We start from the raw sequence: 27,007 nt of genomic DNA on the forward strand, positions 1-27,007 counted from the left end.
TGCACCAATCACAACTCTCTCGCTGTCTGGGATGCTCAGAACTACTTCATCTAGTTCCTTCCAGAATTCTTTAAACTCGTGGTCACATCCTACCTGTGGGCCATAGCCGCCAATCTCATTATACATAACACCCTCAATTTCAAGTTTCAGCCTCATCACTCGGTCTGATACTCTTTTCAACCTCCAGTACCCATGGTGCAGCATTCTGAATGAGCTGGAGCTAATTAATGCTCTTTTTGGGGAGTCCAGTCAGAAGACTATTTCAGTAGTCAAGTCTACTTGAGATAAAAGCATGGATGAGGTCTTCCTGGTCTGTTTGACACATACAAGCCTTCATCCTTGATGAGTTCTTCAGATGGCAAAAGGCAGATTTTGTGATTGATCTGATATGACTGTTGAAAGTCGGTTGGAATCCATCAGAATGCCAAGGTTTCGGACTTGGTTTATAAAGATAATGATTCCAGGTATTTACTCAGAGCAATTCTCTTTTCTTTATTGCCAAAAGCAATTTCAGTTTTGTTGTGGTTTAGTTGAAGAAAATTTTGGCTCATCCAATTATGTAACTGCTTTAGACAGTGGCACAACACTTTAATTGAACTGTAGTCATCTGGCGACACTGCTACATATAACTGTGTGTCATCTGCATAGCTCTCAGAGTTAAAATTAAAGTTCTGAAGATTTTGACCGAAGGGCAGCATATACAGGCTAAACAGAAGGGGTCCAAGAACTGACCTTTGAGCGACCCCATCGGCCATTGCCATTTGTTGAGATTGAGCAATTCCAATGATTACAATGTAGCTTCTTTCCTCCAGATAGGACCTAAACCATTTCAGGACCATTCCATTTATTCGTACCCACATTTCCAAACTGTTTAGTATATTATGATCTACCATATCAAAAGCCGCACTGAGATCCAACAAGACCAAAATTGACACCTTTCCTGAGTCAGTATTCAACCTTATATTATTCAGCATTTTGATTAGACCAGAATCAGTACTGTGATGAGTTTAGAAATCTAATTGAAATCTGTCAAAAAGTGAATATAAATTCAAGAAATTGGTGAGTTGATTAAAACTAAACTTTCTTAATAATCTTGGCTATCAAAGGGGGATTTGAAATGGGTCTATAGCAGGGATGCTCAATGTGTTGATCGCGAGGCAGTTTTGGTCAATCGCGTGACGGAGTGCCAGGAAAAAAAAAATCTTGATGCAGGTGTGTCCAATACGTCGATCGCACGCACATTAAGGCGCATTTTAGCAAGCTGGTCCACTATTTACGGTCTCTCTTTTACTTTCTCCACAGCAGTCGCACTGATGCGCATGTGCCCCCCCCGGCTGTTTGAAAAGTAGATCTTGGGGTAAACAAATCTGGGCAACCCTGGTCTATACCTTGCTAACATAGAATCATCCATTGCTCTGTGTTTTAGAAGAGAAAAAAAGACTTGGGACTTCCCTAAAGACGCATGAGGGTCACCGGAGTGCTGGAGCCTATCCCAGCTGTCAACGGGTTGTACGCAGGTTACACACACCCAGAAACGGGGAGAACATGCAAACTCCACACAGGGCGGTCCGGGATTGAACCCGGGTCCTCATAACTGTGAGGCCAATGCTTTACAGCCTCCTCATAAAGTATGTTGTTGATTATACAGTACTGGCACGAGAGGTTTTAGCTAGGCAGTTAATTACCAATAACGGTTAGATGCGTGCAAATTTCCCTAGCTGATGAACCAGCCTCAACTGTGACAGCCACAGCTTTATCCTCTCATGTTGATCCCACGGGAGATTAAAGAAGGACAAATTTGTGTGCGCTTTCTCAGTTTTGCAGTTTGGTGCACAACACGTCGGCATCTTGGTTTAGCTAGAATGAGTGGTCTGTAATCCTAAGCACCGGCGACGTCAGGGGTGGGGTCAAGGACGTTTCTTCTGGCTTCTGCCTGTGAAAACGAATACGTATCCAGATTTTGCTTGGATTTCAAAAATGTTCTTTATTTTTTATTTTTTTTTTTTTTATTAATGTCCAAAATATATGTAATGATAATATTACTTCACATTGGAAGGGTTTATTATACATGTAAATTTTGGGGAGAGTCTTCCTTTAAAAGCTTTTTTTTTTCTATCCTCACAAGGGTTGCGAGAGTCCTGGACCCCATCCCAGCAATCTTTGGGCAGGAGGTAGGGGACACCCTGAACTGGTTGCCTGCCAATCACAGGGCATACATAAACAACCAACCACTGGCACTCACATTCAAACCTCTGGACAGTTTAGAATCTTTCAATTAACCTACATGCATGTTTCTAAGATGTGGGAGGAAAGCGGAGTGCACGGAGAAGACCCATGCAGGCACAGGCCGAACATGCAAATCCCTCACAGAGGGGGGCTGAAATTTGAACCCCGGTCCTTGGAACTGTGAGGCAGACACTCTTTCCAGTGTTCACCCTTTACAGCATATATTTGTGTCATGGAATTCTGTGATGTTAAAGAAACAAAGTGCTACGAGAGGCTGGTTCTCGAGTACATCAAAAACTGCCCCCCCTCCCACACACACTCACACACACACACACACACACACACACACACACTGGCCAACCCCCTTTCCACGCAACTTCCACTCATTCACATACCATATGAATAGATCCACAGAGGACACCATCAGTTCACCATCAAGCTGTTATAATTACAAAATATTTCATTTATTTCGAGCAGTTGCTGTTTGAGTCTTGAATGGCTGTTATTAATGACTTTATTACACAAACCAAGTGTGAGGTAATGGGTACATGAATAGTAATTTTAAATAGATTGGGTAGTATGTACTCTTGTTTTTTTATGGTTTTTGGGAGATTTTACAGATGGTGTTAAAGTTGCTATACTTTAGTACAGCAAAGCCAGGATTCATAGAATGATAGCAAACAAACACTGAACATTCAAAACAAACATTAGTGACCAGGGGATAATATGGTCTGTTGTGGTTGTCTGTCGTGTACAAGAAGAGTTTTGTGGGACTTGGTGTGTGTGGTAAGCAGAGCAGGAAAACAAAGACAGTAGTTAGAATTTATCCTGGTGGGATTTTTTTTCCAGCATAAGTGCAAAGAATGAAACGGAATACTGTAAGGAGAGTAAATACAGACAGTCATAATGGGTCAGAAGAAGTAATGATCTAGAATAGCCCGACGCTGGCCTCACAAAAGGTTTGCCTTCGACCTATATTTTGTCGACAACTCCCCGTGGTTGTTTGCCTTTCTCACGGTGATTCTTCATTATCAGTTGCATTTTACGCCTTTTGTTGATTTCCTTTTTGTTTCTTTTTGTTTGTAACTGTTCATGTCAAACTCTCTTTGAGTTTGCGACCTTTTGATATCAGTTTTTATTTATCAACAGTTTTTGCTGAAAGTGTTCAAACTTGGGAAGTAGTCTGTTTCCTTGACAAGGGCCTCATAGTCGAGTCAAAGGTAATCTTGTCGACTGTATCCTGAATGTGGACATTATAAACTTTTTAATCTATGCCTCGTGGTCATCTATAACATTTTCTGGAATGCCCCAAAAAATTAGATTGTCACCCATGCTTCATGATTGATTGTCCAGCATATTTTCTTCCATGATTTCAGTTTCCAGTGTAAGTGTGTAGTTCTGTTGATGTTGACATGATTTTTGATAGAAGTGTCGTGTTATCTAATTTTAGCTCTTTGAACTGTTGTGTGAATTCCAAGCTCTTTCTGAGTTCTGTGATCTCTTGGTAAACCAATTCAAGGGTAATTGACAATTGCTTGTCAATTGAGAGGAGGACACTAGTTTGTGACTGCTGATTCAAGTAAATCCCTTGCCTCTGGACATGTACAAACCATCGAAGTCGGCTCTCTCGAACCTTGTCTCCAAAACATCCAGCTCTGGCTGCCGCTCTAATGAGCTCATTTCTAATTCTATCTAACCTGCTCACTGTCCAATTAACGCATGTTTTCGGGGGGATGTGGGAGGAAATCGGAGTGCCCAGAGAAAATCCACTCAGGCACAGGGAGAACATGCAAGCCCCACACTGGCAGGGCCAGATTTGAACCCGGGTCCTCTGAACTGTGCGGCCAACACTTTACAGCTCCTCCACCGTCCTGCCCCCATAATTCAAAGTATATATTAACAAAGACAAAAGGAGCAGAGTAAGGACCATAGACAATTTTACACCAAAGACGACTTGACGCATAAATCATGGAAACAATCCCAACCTGGGAACAATGAGTCCCTGCAATTCATCATTGCAGAAGAGAGATATAGTAATCATTGTTTCTTGCTTCACGGCCCTGCTATTTAGCAGATTTGTATAAACAGGAGTTATGCTATTTTTTTTTAGTTTGTTCAATATTTTTGTTAGCTAGTCCTCTTGTTCTCTCTGAGTATGTCTGTCAACATGGCATTTTTTTGTTTTCCCCCAAAATACAATGACAAATGATAGCATAGTTGTTTTATGCTGCTGATCAAATATTAGACAATAATAATTAAATTACATAATTTCTATGAAGACTTCAGTTTTAATTCTTAGAATAATGAACATTGACATTGTAACGTAGAATAAAATATCATAAATTAAAAAATAAATAGGTTCAGGCTGTGGTTGCCAAAATTGGACTTAAATAAGTAAGCATTTGACAGGGTGGGATAAAGTTATGATTGCTCAACAAATACAAAATTTGGAGCAGAGATGTAAATAGTTATGAGTGCCTTGGGCAATAAGATGACATTGACATATCCGGTTGGTAAAGACCAATTGCAAAGTAGCAACAAAGAAAGCACAAGTAAAGCACAAGTAGATAAAAGCAATCTGTTTTTTTTTTCCAAGATTTGTACTGCTTTTCCAAAGTCCTTGTAATGTTTTGGTGATGGGTATCAATTGAACTTTGATCTTGAAGGCCATTTCTGGATTAATGCACTTGTGCTGGAGTGCGGAATAAAGAATGAAGCCACATGTGAAGGTCAAGAGCAAGTATCGTCCCGTTATTCTTAGATTGAGCTAAAGTACTTCTCGTGTATAGCAAGATCATAACGTAGTTTCAGAGTGATGGTAGTATAACTACAGACTCACAGGGGGGAAAAAACGGACTACGACGACGAGGAATTGTCCACGATGGAGGCGTTTGATGTTCCAACCCCGAGGATGGACTGGGACTCATCCAATTTACCAGATGTGTGGCGGAGATTCAAGCAACATGCTGAATTCATGTTCATGGGACCGCTTAAAAACAGAGCTTAAGAGGAAAAGTGCCGTTTCCTCCTGCTGTGGATTGGCGATAAAGGACTGGATGTCAGCAATACGTTGACAGTGACTGGAGACAAAGATAAGTTGCTAAAAACTTACTACAAAAAATTCTCTGATGACCTCACTCCGAAAGCAAACCCCATATTTGATACATATAAGTTTCATGAGATGGCGCATGGGAACAGTGAGTTTCAAAAGGATTTTGACAGTGATTTTCAAAGGCATTGGCACATTCCCGGGCGAATGCAGTCTTAGAATTGACCCTAACGTAGCACCAGTTGTTTGCCCACAATGAAGGGTACCATTTGCCCTTAAAGAGTGTCTGAAGACAGAGTTAGACAACGTGGAAATAGACGGGATAATCTGCAAAGTGACAGAGCCAACCAAGTGGGTTAATGCCTGGTTGGTGTGTGAAAAGCCAAAGACACACAAACCTAGGGTGTGCCTAGACCCAAGCCCATTAAACAAAGCCATAATGAAGCCAAACTATCCCTACCCACATTGGAGGATGTGACATCCAAGTTAGCAGGGGCAAATTATTTCAGCACCTTGGATGCAAGATCCGGGTATTGGGCCATCAAGTTGAGTGAGGAGTCCTCAATGCTCACAACATTTAACACATTACATTGAAGGTACCGGTTCCTCAGGCTGCCCTTTGGAATCGTGTCTGCCCGAATTCCAGAGGAGGGTGGATGAGACGTATGAAGGCCTGAGAGGAGTCGTGTGCATTGTGGAGGATATCATCGTGTTTGGAAAAACAAACCAGGATCACGACACCAGCCTCCGAGCCGTGCTTAACCGAACTAGAGAGAGAGTCATACGCCTGAACAAAGACAAATGCCACATCTGTGTTTCTGAGGTGAGCTTCTTTGGCTACAAACTCACAGCCGACGGTCTGAATCCAGAGCCACTCAAGGTGAAAGCCATCAGAGACATGCAACCACCAAATAGTGAGGCAGCATTCGAAACTATGCTTGGAATGGTTAGTTACCTGGCAAGATTTGCACACGCATATGAAAAATCTGTAAATTGTGAGTATCTTTGTAGATCTAAAAAATGTATAAATTACAAATATACAGTATTTGTGGCTCAGAAAAATTTATCAATCACTGCCACAGCGAAGAAAATAAGTATTTGAATACCCTGCTTTATTGCAAGTTCTCCACCTTAGAAATCATGGAGGGGTCTGAATTTTTCATCGTAGGTGCATGTCATCTGTGTGAGAGATAATATAAAAAGAAAAACTCAGAAATCAGAATCTATGATTTTTTTTCACAGTTTATGTGATACAGCTGCAAATAAGTATTTGAACACCTGAGAAAACCAATATTAATATTTGGTACAGTTGCCTTTGTTAGCAAATTCCAGAGGTGAAACGTTTCCTGTAGTTGGTCACCAGGTTTGCACACACTGCAGGAGTGATTTTGGCCCACTCCTTCACACAGATCTTCTCTAGATCAGACAGGTTTCTGGACTGTCACAGAGAAACATGGAGTTTTCAGCTCCCTTCAAAGATTTTCTATTGGGTTTAGGTCTGGCTAGGCCACGCCAGAACCTTGATATGCTTCTTATGGAGCCACTCCTTGGTTTTCCTGGTTGTGTGCTTCAGGTCATTGTCATGTTGAAAGACCCAGCCATGACCAATCTTCAATGCTCTGACTGATGGTATTGTGAGATTTTGGGGAATAACCTCTCCTTCATACAGTGCAGTCGTACACCCCCAAAGCATGATGCTACCATCCCATGCGTCACAATAGGGATGGTGTTCTTTGGACGGAACTCATCATTTGTCTTCCTCCAAACACGGTTAGTGGAATTAGCACCAAGAAGTTTCATTTTGGTCTCATCTGACCACAAAACCTTCTTCCATGACTCCTCTGTCTCATCCAAATTATCATTGGCAAACTTAAGATGGGCCTTGACATGCACTGGTTTAAGCAGGGGAATCTTCCGTGCCAGGCATGATTTCAGTCAATGACGTCTTAGTGTACTACCAAGAGTCACCTGGGAAACGTTGGTCCCAGCTCTTTTCAGGTCATTGACCAAGTCCTGTGGTATCATCCTGGGCTGGTTCTTCACCTTTCTAAAGATCATTGAGGTGATATCTTGCATGGGGCTCCACTCTGATTGAGATTGACCGTCATGTTTAGCTTCTTCCTTTTTTAAAGATTGCTCCAACAGTGGACCTTTTTTCACCAAGCTGCTTGGCAATTTCTCCGTAGCCCTTTCCAGCCATGTGGAGTTGTACAATTTTGTCTCTGGTGTCTTTGGACAGCTTTTTGGTCTTGGCATGTTACAAGTTTCGAGTCTTACTAATTGTATGGGGTGGACAGGTGTCTTTATGCAGCTAACAACCTTACACAAATGCATCTGATTCAGGATAATACATGGAGTGGAGGGGGACTTTTAAAGGTGGACTTTTTGAGGGTCAGAATTCTAGCTGATAAACAGGTGTTCAAATACTTATATGCAGCTATATCACACAAATAAATCGTTAATAAAAATCATACATTGTGATTTCTGGATTTTTCTTAAATTATCTCTGTCACAGTAGACATGCAGCTACGAATAAAGTTTCAGACCCCTCCATGATTTCTAAGTGGGAGAACTTGCAATATAGCAACGTGTTCAAATGCTCATTTCCTTCACTGTAGGTTTGGTCATGGCTTTCCGTGGCTTTTTGCACCCCTTTTCTGTGTTCCATTCTTACTATTATTATTACACACAACCTTGTTTCTGATCTTAAATTGTTCTACTCTCTTTGTAAGTATGAATTCTTCTTCTTTTCCTTTCGGCTTGTCCCGTTAGGGGTCGCCACAGCGTGTCATCTTTTGCCATCTTGGCCTATCTCCTGCATCTTCCTCTCTAACCCCAACTGCCCTCATGTCTTCCCTCACCACATCCATAAACCTTCTCTTTGGTCTTCCTCTCGCTCTTTTGCCTGGGAGCTCCATCCTCAGCATCCTTCTACCAATATACTCACTCTCTCGCCTCTGAACATATCCAAACCATCGAAGTCTGCCCTCTCAAATCTTGTCTCCAAAACATCCAGCTTTGGCTGTCCCTCTAATGAGCTCATTTCTAATCCTATCCAACCTGGTCACGCCGAACGAGAACCTCAACATCTTCATTTCTGCCACCTCCAGTTCAGCTTCCTGTTGTTTCTTCAGTGCCACCGTCTCTAATCCGTACATCATGGCCGGCCTCACCACTGTTTTGTAAACTTTGCCCTTCATCCTAGCAGACACTCTTCTGTCACATAACACACCAGACACCTTCCGCCAGCTGTTCCAACCTGCTTGGACCCATTTCTTCACTTCCTGACCACACTCACCGTTGCTCTGGATTGTTGACCCTAAATATTTGAAGTCTTCCACCCTCGCTATCTCTTCTCCCTGTAGCCTCACTCTTCCCCCTCCACTTTTCTCATTCATGCACATATATTCTGTTTTACTTCGGCTAATCTTCATTCCTCTCCTTTCCAGTGCATGTCTCCATCCTTCTAATTGTTCCTCTGCATGCTCCCTGCTTTCACTGCATATCACAATATTTGTAAGTATGAATTACTTGAGTTAATTCCACCATCTGGTGAAAAATTCATGTCTATAGCACCTTGCAAATATGTGAGATAAATATTAATATCAGTGTGAAACCTCATGCTCATGCTTCTTGAACAATTGACAGAAATCACCATAAATGTTGTGGTAAACCTTTATACCTTTATATATATACCTTTAAATATTTTAAGATGTTATAATTGCAGATGGTGGACCGAAGTCACATTTAACCCTAAGGATAAAGAATGGGATGTCACTTAAATTCATGTCTGAATCAAGGCTGGTGAGCGAATGTCAGATAAAGATATTCCAATTCAAAATACTGACCCTTTGTGAGGATAAGCAGTTTGGAGAAAAGATGGATGGATAGTGTTTTTAAAGGTGATCTTACTCACAAAGGAAAAAAATAACTTCAAAGCGATTTTGTTAAAAAGTAATTGCCTCTGAAACCTTGTAACTGGTTAGGCCGCCATCAGCAGCAACACCTGAAATCAACCATTCTCAGTCACTGGCACGTCTTCTTTCACATATCTGAGGATATTTTGGCCCACTTTTCATTGCACAGTTGTTTTAATTCAGCAACACTGGATGGTTTTTGAGCATTAATGGCCTGGACTTTGAGTAAGCCACTACAAAAACGTTTTTTTTTTTTTTTTTTTTTTTTTTTTTAACCCATTCAGAAGTTTACTTCCTTGTGTGATTTGAATTTTTGTTCTGCTGCAGAACCTAGCCTGCTTCAGCTTGAAGTCAGGAACTGATTGCAAAGCATTGTCTTGAAGGAATTTCTGGTAAAAAACAAAATTCAGTGTCCCATGAATTACAGCAAGTAATCCAGGTCCTATACTCTGGAAGCAGCCCCACACCATCACACTACTCCCACCTTGATTGACTGTAAGATGTTTTTTCTAAACTACTGTGTTAAATTTATGGGATATATAATGAGACAAACACCTTAAAAAATTTTATGGTTTCATCTTGTTCGGCCACAGAATATTCTCTACAAAGTCTTTAGAATTGATTCTGATATTTTTATTTGTTTTTGGAGGAGTAAATGAGCATTTCTTCTTCATGGTCAGGAGTTGTTTTCACCTTGCAACTCTGCCATCGATGTCATTTTTGCATTCTCTTTTTTTATTCTCTTCTTTATTGTTGAGTCATGAATACTGACCTTAACTGAGACAAGGAAGCCCTGCAATTTTTCAGATGTTGCCCTGTGTTTCTTTGTGGCCTCTTGGAGAAGTCGTCGCTGTGCTGTTGGTGTAATTTTTTTAGGCTGGCCACCTTTGGAAAAGTTCACCACGCTTCCATGTTTTCGCCATGTCAGGATAATGGCTTTGTGGATAATGGTTCCCCAGGTGGTTTGTTGGAGTTTTCAAAAGCTTTTGTAACCTTTTCCAGACTGATAAATGTCAGTTACTTAATTTTAATTCTCTTGCTCTTAATTTCATTTGGATGGCGGCATTATGTTGCCGTTTTTTGTTAGCTCTTTTGACAACTTCATTTCGTCAGGTTCTATTTGTGATTTCTTGATTGAACAGGTCTGGGGGTTATCAGGCTTGGGTTTGGTCAATGAAAATTTACTCAGCTTTCCTATAAATGTGACTAGGCACAATTAATTCTTAACTGCCTTCACTGTGAGATGAGAGGTGGGCAGCAATGGGAACAAAGACTGAATTTTCTGGAAATAAGCTTTATTAGCAACATTGTACTACACATTAGTTCCTTACAGAGGACAGACTTATCTTATTCCTGTTAACTGACCTTTACCCAGTGGTCGCTGCTATGCCAGGGACTCATGTGATCACTTCCTGTCTCTCTCCACTTCTGTTTTTGAATAGATTTTCACTAATTATCTTCAAACGTACAGTGTACAGTATTTGCAAACGAAATCTCTGAATTCACTGTACATGGTCTTCAACTATTGTTTCCACTTCCCCTCACATATCTCTCGCACCTCTGATCTTTTTTGGTCAACTCTTTTCTGTCTTTTAGTTTATCTTCCTGTGATTTATGCAGTTTTTCATCTAAAAATCACCTCTCTGAAAGCTTATGTTGAACTCCTCTCTTTTCCCCTGATCCAGCATCATAGGACACCTCTTATTCCTGTTTCATTTTCTTCACACACCACCCAGCCCAATCATCCGTTTCACTTCAGTCCATAAGGCTCCCTAACAGCACCACCTGAATCAGCCCTTTGTTTTTTCACTTTCTACATTGAACAGAGAACTCCCTCATGCCCATGTGGCTGCATGTCACCTTCACTGTTTACACACACCGTCTCACCTCACTTTTCCATAGACCTCATTTGTAACTGTTTGCAAAAATGTCCTTAAGATGGAATCATAACATTTTCTCCTCCAGTTACTGGGGTACAAAATCCCACAAATAAAAAAATTAAAGCTACTTATTTTAAAGTTTAAAATGAATTACAATGCAAATTCTAGCAGCGTAAGTAACTCAAATACCATTGATATATTTATTTACTTTAGTATCCACTCCCTGAGAAGGGTTGCGTCAGGAAGGGCATCCGGCGTAAAAATTGTGCCAAACATATGTGCGTTCATCTGAGATGACACGCTGTGGCGACCCCGAAAGGGACAAGCCGAAAGAAACTTACTTTTTAGTATCACCCACATTTTAGTTGTCTGATTGCAACAAAAATGTGAATTGTTTTTAGATCATGGTGTACTGATGTTTGTAAATGGTATTCTGCCTCGCTCTGCTAATATTTCTTCCCCTGTACTCGAAGTGATGCAGGGCTCACCTGTCGATTCCTTTACCTATTTAGATCTAAATGCAATTTTTGACATTCACACATACCTGCCGATATGCTGCTTGCTGTTCTCTCACTGAGCCACTTTTTTTCTACTTGCAACTTCACTTTTAATGTGGAAGGATGCATGTCTCCATAATTTTATTCTGCTACTACATTTTTAAATCACGGAACCACTAAGCCACAAGGGTGGGACAATGGGACATAGACGGTGGGGCATATTGTAGATGAGTGCCCAATATAACACACACACACACACACACACAGTTTAAGCCTCTAACATGCCCACTCTTGGTCTTTCATCAGGACTCGCAGAATTTCCATGAGAGAGTCACTTAATATGGGAACTGTTTCTGTACAGGAAACACAGTATTATGTTGACATTTATGGCTTTTGAGGAAAACATCACTTGGTGCAAAAACAACTTTTTTCATCCAAACACAAAATGTGTTCCAAATGACTATAGTAACAAACTGTAATGTCACACTTTGTGATACAGTGCAACGTTAGAGTTGTTTGCAGCCTACCTCAACTAGTCAGCATTATGAACATCTTTTAAGCATGCTAAAACATCAGTGGCCACTAATGCCTAACAAGCATCCTTTCAGTTACCACTCCACTGAAAGGATTTGTGTGTCTGGTGGGTGTGGGGATTATGTCCTAACACGCAAACCTACACATTGAATGACTGACTGTTTGCCATGGACAAACTTTCCATTCCCTGGAACAAAAATGTTCTTTTCCTCCAAGTGTGTGTGTGTGTGTGTAATATGATTGCAGGCTCAGTAAATCCCATAGTGGTCGAAGGTTCTAAATGAATAAAGGTGCCTTTTGTCAGACCTCAGGGTAGATTGAGCAGGAGGAGTGGGTGAGGGAGAGGCTAGCCAGTCTGGAACAAACATGAATGTACCCTCAGTTCCCTCAGACATAGCACGTCCCTGACTACTTTCACAGTGGCACTAGAAGAGAGGAGGTGGACCTCAATGTAGGTTAAGGAGGGGTGTCAGAGTGAAGGTGAAAGGAGTGTGAAGTGTATCTGTGAGTTAGTGGGAAGCAAGGGGGTGGGTTTAGCCATACAGACAGTGAGCTCACTGGAACAGCAGTGTTGTTTTATCCACCTACCAAGCATGTAGATTTTGGGAGGCAAACAAGACGCTGATCCGCCAGCTTCCTCAGTCAACCTAGACCACTGTAGCAGACAAGACCTTCTCGCAATTTTAAGCATCTTCATACTTTAGCCCACCCGTCTTACCTAAGGGCATCGCCTCTGTTGGCATTCAGATGTGCAATTTTGGAGGGCTACTGGAGAGAGTGTGACTCTTTTAGTTTTGTATTCTCTGATTTTTGTTAACGTGTTTCCTCATCATTGTCTCATCGCACTTCAATCTGAGAGGACAGAAAGAGGATGTTACGCTGTCGCAAAAATAGGCTGCCTTGTAATTGTAGGATAAATTGGCTCAGAAATGTAAAAGTGTGAGACATAAGGGTTCCCTTATTGGATTTATTTTATCTCCTTCCATTTCTCTCTCAGCTGTGTAGTGCTCCTGTTGAAAATGACCCTCTGGGCCCATTGCCTCATGGATGGGGTAAGTTTGTCTTTCATTCCACTCTCATTCTGCTCAAGATTTTGTTTCTCTTATTTACAATTTTGTGAGGAGGTATGCCTCCATTTTAGGCATAACGCTAAAGAGTGTAGATTCTTACTTGGAACACTAAGTAGTCTAGATTGATGACTGGATACATAGCACTATGGTTTAAACCAGCATCACCCAAATTTTGAGCCCATTTCAGCGCTCCCTTCAAACAATACAGGGGAATATTAGAGCTTAAACTTTACATTTTTCAGTATTTTCCCATTTGTGCAATCACATATTGTTCAAGTTTAATTTTGACACACACACACACACACACACACACACACCCATGAATACATGTTTCTGGCAGGTTCCATCTCACATACTTGGAAATTAAATCAGATTCTGATTCTGACCATTTTTGTGACTTCATCACATCACTTCGTCAGTTATGTTCCATCCAAAACGATGATGCATTTGCATCATGTTGTGGTATTTCAGAAGAAAACCTTCTGGCTTTACGATGGTCTCTGTTTTACTTCTGTGGTACGCTACATTCGTTCACAACTGCAGTTACTTCCCTTTAAAAAGACATTGCAAAAGGGGAAATAAGTCAAATAGGAAGAAAGTAATAAATTAAATAAACTAAAAATAAAGTAAAGCAGTGGTTGGGCTCTTTGAGCTCTCATGTTTCTGAATGCTCCACAAACTCCTCTTAATGAGAAAAAGATATCATTATCAAGGAAGGAGGAGAAGAGAGACATGGGCCTCTGTCTTTTTAGACTAAGAGTATCCAATACCTATAGGTTCACAATTGGACTCATGATTCAACTTGATTTTTTTTTTTGGTTTTGTAAAAATAAATCAATAAACATCAGCCTCCCATCATGGCCAAATTTTGGTGACGCACAAACAGTGCTTTTATCACCCCCAGTCCACGGACGAAGCCATAAACCTAGGGTTTTATTTTTTAAATCAAGCATGCGAAATACTACACAAACTTGTTGGTTGTCTAGTATTGCAGTGATTCCTCCACCCACCCCCAACACCCTTATGCCAACAACAGAAATCCAACAATAAATGTGTATAATTTTTATCTTTCTTGAACTTGAGGTGATGCTTGTTTTCACAGAGAAACGCCAGGATAATGGCAGAATGTACTTTGTCAATCACAACACACGAACAACGCAGTGGGATGACCCACGAACCCAAGGGTGAGTCTGTATGTGGGTGTTCTTATAAATGCATGTTAGTCCCATTAAGTTTTCATACACTTATGCTCACCCCTGACCCTGTGGCCTCCCACGCTATAAAAATCAGGATTGCAAAGGTGAGATTTGCTTACTTTTAAAATGTTTAAACAACTGCTGCCTCTCCCCTTAAGTACTCCAGCACTCTTTGAACTCTACTGGTATTGAGCTACCATGGTAACTGGAGGAGGGTTTGAAATAATTTGACTCTTGTGTTTTTGATTACCGGTAAACGTTTTTATATGCTCTCTTATACTGGGTTTACATGTGTTCTTTCGTGTTAGTTTCCTTTCTCCAAAGCTCAACTAAATAAAGGGCATTTTAATTTTTTAGAGAAAATTATTTTTTAGATTCATGAAAAACTTTCACCACACACGTCGCCCCAATTTCTGCATTTAAAATAATTTACATTATTTATGTGAAAAAAAATCTAGTTTTGAGAGATGAAGTTTGTTTTCATTTGTTCTAAAAATATCCATCCATTTTCTGAGCTGCTTTATCGTCACGAGGGTCGCAGGAGTGCTGGAGCCTATCCCAGCTGTCAGTGGGCAGGAGGCAGGGTACAACCTGAACTGGTTGCCAGTCAATCGCAGGGCAAATAGAGACAGTCGCACTTACAATCACACCTAGGGCCAATTTAGAGTGTCCAAATAATGTTGCATGTTTTTGGGATGTGGGACGAAACCGGAGTGCCCGGAGAAAACCCATGCAGTCACGGGGAGAACATGCAAACTCCACACAGGCGGGTCTGGGATCGAACCTGGGACCTCAGAACTGTGAGGCCAACGCTTTCCAGCTGCTCCACCGTGCCACCTGTTCTAAAATATAATCATCAAAATTGTATGTTTGTTAGAGACTTTAACTTAAAATGATCCCAGTTTCCGGAATTTCAGCTTCTGAAGAGTATTTTTTTTGTCATCATCCATGAAAGCAGACTGATCATCTTTGCATCATGAAATTAAATCATATATGTATAAAAAATATTTTTACAAATATTTATCCCTCAGTATGAGTGTGTCTCGGAGGTTATTTTTGAAAAAAATTATCTAAATTAAGCCTGGCGGCACGGTGGCGCAGCTGTAAAGCGTTGGCCTCACAGTTCTGAGGTCCAGGTTTCCATCGTGGCCCCGCCTGTGTGGAGTTTGCATGTTCTCCCCGTGCTTGCGTGGGTTTTCTCCGGGCACGCCACATCCCAAAAACATGCAACATTAATTGGACACTCTAAATTGCCCCGAGGTGTGATTGTGAGTGTGGCTGTTTGGCTCTATGTGCCCTGTGATTGGCTGGCAACCAATTCAGGGTGCACTCTACCTCCTGCCTGTTGACAGCTGCGATTGGCTCCACCACTCCCGCGATCCTTGTAAGGAGAAGCAGCTAAGAAAATGGGCGGATGGATAACTTGAGGTTTTGACACTATTTTGATTAATTTAGGTGTACCTTTTATATTTTGATTTGGTTGCCATTCACTGTAGTTTTTTATTCCTTCTCATAAGACTTCCAGGTACTGATGCCACGATCCCAAAATTGAATGACCTCGATTATATTAAGTACCTGTGTGTGTGCGCGTGTGTGTCCGCGTGTGCGCATGTGTATGTGTGGGTGAGGAGATTCAGGAACCACAATTTTAAGTATTTATTTGTACACATTCTGGGATCTGGGGTGCTTTGCGGCGCTCCCAGCATGCTTTGCGACACTCAGGATGTAAATGGCTTTTAAAGTACATGTTTTGTGTCAATTATTTCTTGTCATTCTTTTTTGTCTTATTATTTAGTAGTTATGCTATTCTGTTTGCGATGGTGTGTTAATTTTAGTTTTGATGTGACATCCTGTCTGTGTACACCATTGTCAGTTATGACTGGCCTTCACAGGTAGTGTGTGGTGCAATGTAAGCTTCTTCTGCTTACAGATGTGAAAACAATTGTTCCTCACTGCCTTGTAAGCAGCATCATATGGTATCTTGTATACACACTAAAACAGGTGCGAGTATGCATGCTAACAGTGTAACCAGAATTTATTAATACTGCATCAATTACTCGCAGATTTTCATACTATTAACACCGATTCTTGTGTGCATTGAATGCTGGGTTTGCCTAACAGAACAGAAAAACCCACTGCACATAAATCTGATTTTGCTCACTGAGCCTCATGACATGTGGAGTCTGAGGTTACAGTCATGGGTTAGGGTTAAAAGTACGGTTACATGTTTTCTTTAAAGTACCTGTACTAAAAAAAAAATAGGTAGCATGCTATTTTAGACATCAAATTACCTTAGTATGAACCTGTTGCAACACAATTTTCTAGTTTTTATTTTGTGCGTGTGTGTGTGTTTGCTTTGGATTTGCTAATCACGCTAAATAGAATAGTCTTTTTAGGGCGAGGGCTTTGAACAAGTTACATATTTTCACCAAATTTGCGTGTTTTACAAATATAGTTACATACTGTAAATATTGCATAATGCTTATTAAAATTATTAATTATGATCAACTCAAGATCAGGCAAGAACAGGTATTGTCAGATTTATACGAGTAGTGCCGTCAGCCTCACTTCACATTGAGCAGTGCTCCATCAACCAACCCATTTATTGTGTATGTTTAAATGGGGGTACACGAGGTGGGCACATGCTGCAGGGCATATGTTTTCATTGGATCAGTATGTGAATATTGAGATTGTCTCCATACCAACAATACAGAGACAGCCTGTACTATTCCCCATGATTACGGCACCCCATTCATCAGTAGACCTACATGACTCTTGTTTATGGATTGAAAGTCCAGACTTTTAGATCTTGAGGTTGGCACTGAGCTATGTATCTTTCACCTCCAGAGAGGCCCTCTTAGGTCCAGCACCCTCCTCACAAGCCTCTCCTTGTTTTAGGATGATCAAGGAGCACCCTTTGCCCCCGGGCTGGGAGATGAAGTACACCGCAGAGGGCGTTCGATATTTTGTGGACCACAATTCCCGCACTACCACCTTTAAAGACCCACGTCCTGGGTTTGAGTCAGGGTAAATATTTTCTTTGCACTTTTTCCTCTATTCTGCTTTTGTCAAAGCAAGAATATCATTTGTATGGACATGGCAAAAACGTCAGCAACCAAGTGTTACCAGTTTAACTGTGCAATAGCTGTAATTTGTTTTAGTTGAATTCCATTGTCAGTATTGAGTTCTTACATTTATGCTTTTACATTTTTTAATTAACTTTCATGCATTGCAAAAACCTCCGTTTTACGAGAGCAACATGACGTCTACTGCTCCACTCAACTGCTGCACGTTTTTGAAACCTTTTCTAACAGCTGTGCTATGGCATGAATGTGCCTGTGCTGTTAGTTCCATTGTGCTTGTACAGACCCTTTCCAAAAAAAAAAAAAAAATAGAATACCATGAAAAAGTTAATTTCTATTGTTCCATTGTAAAAGTTAAATTTTCATTGATTATAGAGATTCTGGGGTCACAAATGTAACAATTGGCTTATGTTTACATTATTTGGACTGCCTGCTCATAAAATCCACAACATCAGGAATTCAAAATATTACAATACTGTGAACAATCATTTATTTCTGTTTTTGTAGGAAGGAAAGTAATAAACTCGGGACTCGAGCCACCGCAACTTTATTGGTCTTGGAACTTGTTGTCTTAAATATCTGTTTACATACTAAAACTCTGCATGAATACTCAAAGTGAATATCATATCAATGACTATGTTCTTTGAGATAGGTTGACTGTCAAATCTATTTGAGGAGAATAAGATAATTGTTTTACCTTGGATAAGACAAAATGTTCCCTCTCTGAAGTTAAGTATTCTTAGCCACCAAACAACGCTGAAACACTCATTTCATGTTTATCATGATGTGTGAGGTAATGCAAAAGCTGGTAGTTAATTTTATTTTAGGTGCACTGGATTTAGCCAACAGTTAACCTTGGAATGAAATTCAATATCAGTAGTGTGCTCTAATATGTTTTTTCCACACTGATCTTTAGGACACCTGCCCTCTAAGTACAAATGACCGAGTCCTCTTGTTCTTCCTGGCCCTTGTCTTCCTTCACTGCCTGTAGCTTTCACTTCTGTCCCGAAGACTCCTCTCCACACTTGACGGTGTGCAAGCTACATGTGATCTGCCAGGCAAAGCCCTTCACTGTCACTCAACACTCACAGGCTAGAAACACTCCACCTAACTCCTCTACTCCGCTTTTGCGTAAGAGTTGAGAATCCCACAACGTGAACCAGGCAGGAAGAACTTCCCTCAGAGTGTGTGGCAAACAAATTGCTCATGGGCTTTCGGACCCTTTTTCCAATTTTGTCTTTTTCTTCAACTCAGCCTGTCGCCATCCTGTCGAGTCACCAGAAGAACAGACACGCTTGTATTAATCTTGATTATCAAGTACAAATTAGTTCATAGTAATTTGGGATTAGACGAATGATCACAGAAATACCAATCTTTGACATTGTTTACCACACTGAATCATTTCATGGTCACGTAACAGTTCAAGTTCAGTCATTCACCCAATATCTTGTTCTTTTTGTACTTTTGCTTGTAATATTTGTAGTAGTCCCTCTGCATTGTTTCCATGAATTTCGCTGTAGTTTAAAGAAAATTCAATTTCCTGTGTGTGCGTGTGTGTGTGTGTATTTGTGTTTCAACAAGTGACAACTGAAATCGAGACCCAATTATTGTATTAATAAAGCAAGGCTTCAAGATGAGAGAGATAGCGAAAAGGTTTTTTTCTGTCTTCCTAAACTTTACCAATCTAAAAAGTGAAAAATCGCTATACTGTAGGAGACAAAGTTAGTTTGATTGTAACCTCCTAACATATGTTGAATTACACTGAAAAAAAAACACGTGAAAAAAACGTGAAAACTTTCTTTTCCAAATTACAGTAATTATACTTTTATCTATATCCAATCTATGCGAGACAATGCATTAAAGTTGTACGCCAGACATTCGTTACATTTACAGTGAAGACAATGAGTATTTGAACACCATGCTGTATTACAAATTCTCCTACTTAGAAATCATGTAGGGGTCTGAAATTTTCATCGTTGTTGCATGTCCACTGTGAGAGAGATCATATAAAAGGAAAAATCCAGAAATCACAATGAAAAATCTAGAAATCACAATGTATGATTTTTTTTAACGATTTGTGTGATTCAGCTGCAAGTAAGTATTTGAACGCCTGAGAAAACCAATGTTATTTGGTACAGTAGCATTTGTTTGCAATTACAGAGGTCAAATGTTTCCTGTAGTTGTTCACCAGGTTTCCACACACTGCAGGAGGAATTTTGGCCCACTCTTCCTCACAGATCTTTTCGAGATCAGACAGTTTTCTGGGTTGTCACTGAGAAACATGAAGTTTCAGGTCCACAAAACCAACAAAACTTTTTTCCATGACTCCTCTGTCTCATCCAAATTATCATTGGCAAACTTAAGATGGGCCTTGAGATGCACTGGTTTAAGCAGGGGAAGCTTCCGTGCCATGCATGATTTCAGACCATGACGTCTTAGTGTATCACCAACAGTCACATGGGAAACGTTGGTCCCAGCTCTTTTCAGGTCATTGACCAAGTCCTGTGGTATCGTCTTGGGTTGATTCCTCACCTTTCTCAGGATCATTGAGACCCCACGAGGTGATATCTTGCATGGGGCTCCACTCTGATTGAGATTGACCGTCATGTTTAGCTTCTTCCATTTTCTAATGATTGTTCCACCAGTGGACCTTTTTTCACCAAGCTGCTTGGCAATTTCTCCTTAGCCCTTTCTAGCCGGGTGGAGTTATACAATTTTGTCTCTGTTGTCTTTGGACAGCTCTTTGGTCTTGCCATGTTACAAATTTGAGTCTTTCTGGTTGTATGGGGTGGACTGCTGTCTTTATGCAGCTAACGACCTGACATAGGTGCATCTGATTGAGGAAAATACATGGAGTGGAGGTGGCCTTTTAAAGGCGGACTAACAGGTCTTTGAGGGTCAGTATTTTAGTTCATAGACAGGTGTTCAAATATTTATTTGCAGCTGTATCACACAAATCATTAAAAAAAATCATACATTGTGATTTCTGGATTTTTCTTTTTAGATCTCTCACAGTGGACATGTACCTACGATAAAAATTTCAGACCCCTCCATGATTTCTAAGTACGACAACTTACAATATAGCAGGGTGTTCAAATACTTATTTTCTTCACTGTATTTGACTAAGAGTGCTCCCTTTCATGTTATTGGTTGCTTTCGTGTAAGAAGACCCACTCGTGAGTGCACGTGTTGGTTATGGCTCGGGAGATGTAGGCGGAGAGCTTCACTTGAGACGGAGACAAAATTTGAGGCCTCTCACTAGAAAAACTCAGGAATATGTGAATGATTTTTATTGACGCTTCAGATGGTTACCGAGATACCATTGAGTCAATATTACATTGTAAATACTAGAAAAAAATTAGCTTGGTAAAATATGGCACCTCTAAAGTCCTCTTCAAGGATTCCGTGTCTCCCATCACTATACATTCAATACCAGCTCTTACCCTGAGCGTATTCGGTCGGCTTTGATAATTCTTCTAACTCTGCTGTGACTCCTCCATGGTTCTCCTCTGTGCTAAACACAGTCAAGTTTTCATCCTGCAGTTCCTCAATGGATTTACGATCTCCATCAGTTCCCTGAGGTGTAGGTGCACGTTGTTAAGCTTTTTAAGATCAAGAAAACTAAACTAAGATATTTCCACGACTCAATTTTGCTTTGTATTAAAAGTGAAGCCGACCATTACTTGTTCCATCTCATGGATTCGGACCTTCAACAAAGGGTTGTGTTCTCCAGTGGGTGAATTTTATCTGAGCGTTCCCTCCATCCTCCCAGTTGATCTTTTAGCACCTCTTTGGTTTCCTGCAGCACTCTATTATCCTCCTTGAGCTCCTAAGGTACGCAAGGGAAAAACATTTACCATCATGTGAAATATGAAATGCTGACAAAATCCAATTGTTGTTGTTTTTGTTCCAATTTCCCTTAAACTTTATTAAAAGTCCACAGTCCTTCAATATTTCAGTGTGCGTGTACATATGTAAAATCAAGTTATTTACAGTTGTTTTAACCTCCACTTTGGCCTTGTAGAAGTCCATCTTGTTAATGCTTAGGGTCCTGTATTTGGCTCCATTCATCTTCCAATCATTTTTAACCATCTTCTCTGTCTCTGCTGAAGAAAAGCAGGTCCAAACCATGAGGCTTTCACCACCATGTTTAACATTGGGGATGTTGTGTTTGGGGTCATGTTGCTTTTATGCCAAACATATCGTTTTGCATTGTGGCCAAAAAGTTCGATTTTGGTTTCATCTGGCCAGAGCACCTTCTTCCAAATGTTTGGTATGTCTCCCAGGTGGCTTGTAGCAAACTTTAAACTAGACTTTTTATGGATATCTTTTCTTCTTGCCACTCTTCCATAAAGGCCAGATTTGTGCACTGTACGACTGATTGTTGTCCTATAGACAGACTCTCCCACCTTAGCTGTAGATCTCTGCAGTTCATCCAGAGTGATCATGTGCCTCTTGGCTGAATCACTGATCAGTCTTCTCCTTGTTCGAGGTGAAAGTTTAGAGGGACGGCCGGGTTTTGGTAGATTTTCAGTGCTCTGATACTCCTTCCATTTCAATATAATTGCTTGCACAGTGCTCCTTGAGACAACAGTATCTCGGACCTGCCGGGTGTGTTCCTTGGTCTTTGTGTGATGCTCTCTGCACTTAAAACAGAACCCTGAGACTATCACAGACCAGGTGTATTTATACAGAGATTTGTTTACTCACCGGTGGATTCTATTTATTATCATCAGTCAACATTGGATCATTCAGAGATCCTCACTGAACCTCTAGAGTGAGTTTTCTGCACTGAAAGTAAAGGGGCCAAGTAAAATGCACGCCCCAGTTTTCAGGTTTTTATTTATAAAAGTATAAAATATCCAATAAATTTTGTTCCACTTCACAACTGTGTCCCACTTTTTGTTGATTCTTGACAAAAAAAAGAAAATTTTATATCTCTTTGAAGCCTGAAATGTGGTGAAAGGTTGAAAAGTTCAAGTGGGGAAAATACTTTTGCAAGACACTGTGTATATATCATTTTTTTTCTTTTAGCATTCATGCATGTCATGCTGCGTTTGTCTATCAGCGCACCAAAAATTAGTGGCGTCTTCTTCTCCATACACTCGAGGTAGCTTTGTCTTCTTCTACGCACATTCAAGATAGCTTTATCTTCTTCTATACGGAATTCAGGTAAATTGTTCTTCAACGCGCACTGAAGGTGGTCTTATTCTTCTACACATTGTAGGCTTCTGCGCATGCCCAAACCATCATCGGGAAGAGACATTTTTTAATCGTTAGGTTTGAGCAACTTTTTGTTATACATTCAAACCTAATAAAAATAAAAAAAATCTATTGTAGCCACATTGTTAAAAATTATGTAGGGTTCTCATTGGTGGAAATAAATATCTAATAAATAGTAGTATACCTTGGAACACAGCAACTCTGCTGGTCGACTTCAACCCACATCTGTACTGTACATACAGGACAATGGCAGAAACAAAGCCAGTTTACATGGCCAGTATATATAAGGCTGTTTTCTTCTTTTTCTTGGCCGAACAAGCTCTCCACTGCTGGCAAGGCACATTTTCAGATTGTTCAGTGTGATGGTAAAGTTAATAATAATACAGCTACAGACTCCACCTCTGCCTTTCAGGAATACAAATATGACTCTTTTACAAACAAGATGCCTTGTTTGAATTTTACTCTGAAAAAATATAGTAAAGTCTTTTTTCCATCTAGATATCTTGCATACACTTAATTTGTTGATCAGTGTAGTTGAAGACAATTTGAGCATATCAAAATTCCCGTTTTTAACTGTTTTTCAAATTGTTTTACTTTCTTTATTTTGCTTCTTGTGCATTTGGAGGTCACGGCAAGGCGGTTCACCTGGTGTCTATGATCGCAGCTTCAGGTGGAAATACCACCAGTTTCGCTTCCTATGCCATGTAAGTACGTGCACTGTTAATTGCAAATTGTTCACAGGAATAATGTGATAGTTTTACAGATACTATCTAGTTATGTGTGGTCAGATGCCATTTTATTGTTGGGATCAAACCTTAAACTGTAAACATACTGTACAGAAAAAGCCCTTTTTTCCCCATCACTAGTTAAAATAGCTTTTCATGACATCGTTAAACTCACAACATGGTTAAAGTAGAGTGTGGACAGTAGTATACCTCCAAGCAGCAGCTCTGGGGCCAATTATTGCATCCTTAAATGAGATACAGACAACCGCAATCCATTTAATTACCATTTCAATTCATGAGGGAGTTGTCATTGAGATCAAAGGGGATTTGTTAACTCCCTTGATTGATAAGATTTGTAGAGGGGTAAAAAACCAACAATGTTTTTTTAGCTGCTTTACATAATAATTTAGGAACAATTGATTTGTTTGTAGTTTTGCACATTTTTTTTAATTACAGATCACATTTGTAGATGAAAAAAAACATTACAGATAATTACCCTCACTATTAAAGAAAATGAACAGGAAAATCACGTGCTTATAGCCCAAGTAAAGTGACAACAGAACTGTCTTATAATTTGACATACCACAGAGAACAGTGTTAACAAGTCTGCCAAATTTGAAAACCAAGTATATAAAATAAGACTCTCAAATCATGAAAAACAGAGCCTGTCTTGCATTTTCAAGGGTTTTTAGACATGGCCACACTCTCCACAGAATCTTCAGCTGTCCATCACGTATGTGCCTGCCTTCTCAATTAAAAAGTTGACTTTCCCTGGTGTGTCACTGTTATATGGACGCACGTGTGACATAAAATCAAGTGAGGCAGTGACTCCTTGAATGAGCCAGTGCTGTACTGGTCACCTCACTGCCTTAGCTTATGAGCCAGGTAGCTTGTTTGTAAGCAAGCAAGTGAACTCAATAAACAGTTATCTTTCAGTGAAGTGTTTTTCTTGTGCAAGCAGCTATTTACTAGGTACTAGCATGGGCTGGTGCAGCCCTTGGATTTGCCACAGCACAAAATGGATAACAGTTTAAGAGAAGATATCTTTTGGGGGCTTTTAGCCATAGCTTATCACCAACTGCTTTCTGTAGCAGTAGAAATGGGGGCAGGTAATTATTAATACGAAAATAACATTAGTGCTTAATACCTGCTACATGGAATAAGGGATGTTGGATATGGCGACATTCGTGAGGATAAGCTGTAATGAAAGAAGATGATACTTATGTAGTGGAAGAAGAGTGACTCATGGAGAGGGCTACTTGCGTTTTCTGGTCTCATTTTAGCCTTGCCAACAAAAAATCCACACAACTGAGAAAATGAAGACTTTAATGCAGCAATTTAGTACTTATTATTCTTAGCATTGGTATGTTTTCAGGACTTATCTCAAAACATATTTAATGTATTCTGAAAAAAAGATTAAAATGACTTATCTGGGTCTTTAATAATAGGGACCACAATGTAAAGCATGTTAAACCCACTTTGTTGACGGTGTTTGTTGTTGTTTTTCAGTCTAATGCTTTGCCAAGCCATGTGAAGATCTCTGTGTCCAGACAGACTTTGTTTGAGGACTCATTTCAACAGGTGTTGATCATGAATATCACAGCAGATTAAAGATAATTTGAGTTAGGTATTTTGTAGTTAACTTCATCAGGTACTACACTCTGTAATTATTTTCCCTAATTTTGACAGTGGGGAAGAAAAAAACCTATCCATTTTCCATAATACTTATCCCCACTAGGGTCACAAGTGCGCTCGAGCCTATTCCACTTGACACTTGGCAAAAGGTGGGGTACACCCTGAACTGGTTGCCATCCAATCGCAGCTCATACAGAAACTCACATTCACCCCTAATGGGGAATTTAGTCTCAAATGAACTTACCATGCAGCATGACTGGTGTGACATTTGCCTTACAGTTCTCAGGACCTGGGGTTCAAATCCCGGCCCCACCTGTGTGGAGTTTGCATGTTCCCCCTGTGCCTGCGTGGGTTTTCTCCAGATACTTTGGTTTCTTCTCACATCCCAAAAACATGCATTAATTGAAGACTCTCAATTGCCTGTAGGTGTGATGAGTGTGAATAGTTTTTTCTATGTACCCCATGATTGGCTGGTGACCAGTTGAGGGTGTACCCCCCTCTTGCCCTAAGATAGCTGGGATAGGCTCCAGCACTCCGACAAGCCAAGTGAGGATAAGCGGTTCAGAAAATGGGTGAATGGAAGCACCCTGTACAGTAAGTACGGAAAGTATTCAGAACCCCTTAAGTTTTTCACCCTCTGATTTTAGCAAATGACTGCAACATTTTAAGTTCATTTTTTCCTCATTAATTTAAACACAGCACCCCATACAGCTAGGGAAAAACAAATTGTTGAAATTTTTGCTGATTTATTAAAAAGGAAAAACTGAAATACCATCATAAATATTGAGACACTTTTCTGTAGGTCATATATTTAACTCTGATCCTGTCCATTTCTTCTCCTCTTCCTTGAGATGGTAGTATACCTTCATTGCAGTCCAATTTTGTTTATTATACTGATTGGACATGATTAGGAAATGCACCCACCTGTCTATATAAGATCTCAGAGCTCACGGTGCATGTCAGATTAAATGAGAATCATGAATTCAAATCAAATTCTGCGGCATTTAAGGTTCCTAAGAGCACAGTGGCTTCTATTATCCTTGAATGGAAGACGTTTGGGACAACCAGAACCACTTAGAGCTGGCCATACGCCCAAACTGAGCTATCGGGGGAGAAGAGCTTTATTGACAGAGGTGAAGAAGAACCGAAAGATCACTGGGGCTCATAAAGTCGGAGAAAGTTCTAGAAAGTCAACCATCGCTGCAGCTCTCCATCAGCCTTGAGCTTTAAGGTGGTGGGGCCCAATGGAAGCTTCCCCTTACTTCAAGACAAAAAAAGGCCCCATGGAATTTGCTAAAAAAAAAAAAAAAAAACACCTACTGTGAAGAAAATACTATGTTGCAAGTTCTCCCTTTTAGAAATCATGGAGGAGTCTGAAATTTCCATCGTAGGTGCATGTCCACTGCAGAGAGAGAATCTATTAAGAAAAATCCAGAAATCCCAATGTATGATTTTTTTTCAACAATTTATTTGTGTGATACAACTGCAAATAAGTATTTGAACACCTGAGAAAGCCAATGTTAATATTTGGTACAGTACCCTTTGTTTGCAATTACAGAGGTCAAACGTTTCCTGTAGTTGTTCACCAGGTTTCCAAACACTGCTGGATGTATTTTGGCCCACTCCTCCATACAGATCTTCTCTAGATCTGACAGGTTTCTAGACTGTCACTGAGAAACACGGAGTTTCAGCTCCCTCCAAAGATTTTCTCTTGGGTTTAGGTCTGGAGACTGGCTAGGCCATGCCAGAACCTTGATGTGCTTCTTACGGAACCACTCCTTGGTTTTCCTGGCTGTGTGCTACGGGTCATTGTCATGTTGAAAGACCCAGGTATGACCCATCTTCAATGCTCTGACTGAGTGAGGGAAAGAGGTTGTTCTCCAAAATCTCACAATACATAGCCGCGGTCACCCTCTCCTTAATAAAGTGCAGTCGTCCTGTCCCATGTGCAGAAAAACACCCTCAAAGCAAG

General features: G+C 40.4%; 1 protein-coding gene across 21 annotated transcripts in view; it reads left to right on the forward strand.

Annotated features, from left to right (window-relative positions):
• wwp2 (WW domain containing E3 ubiquitin protein ligase 2) overlaps positions 1 to 27,007 on the forward strand; it is a 186,331-nt gene that overhangs the window by 107,837 nt on the left and 51,487 nt on the right. For 18 of the 21 annotated variants that reach the window (XM_061822301.1, XM_061822305.1, XM_061822304.1 and 15 more), the window contains 5 exons: positions 13,101 to 13,155; positions 14,276 to 14,357; positions 17,268 to 17,396; positions 23,301 to 23,379; positions 24,910 to 24,981. In XM_061822301.1, the coding sequence (XP_061678285.1) occupies positions 13,101 to 13,155; positions 14,276 to 14,357; positions 17,268 to 17,396; positions 23,301 to 23,379; positions 24,910 to 24,981 (417 nt within the window). Of the gene's footprint in view, positions 1 to 1,454; positions 2,172 to 13,100; positions 13,156 to 14,275; positions 14,358 to 17,267; positions 17,397 to 23,300; positions 23,380 to 24,909; positions 24,982 to 27,007 lie in introns of those variants that run through there. The other 3 variants (XM_061822322.1, XM_061822320.1, XM_061822321.1) reach the window with 3 other exon arrangements.

Source organism: Syngnathoides biaculeatus, chromosome 6 (genome assembly GCF_019802595.1).
Source record: "Syngnathoides biaculeatus isolate LvHL_M chromosome 6, ASM1980259v1, whole genome shotgun sequence".
NCBI lineage: Eukaryota > Metazoa > Chordata > Actinopteri > Syngnathiformes > Syngnathidae > Syngnathoides > Syngnathoides biaculeatus.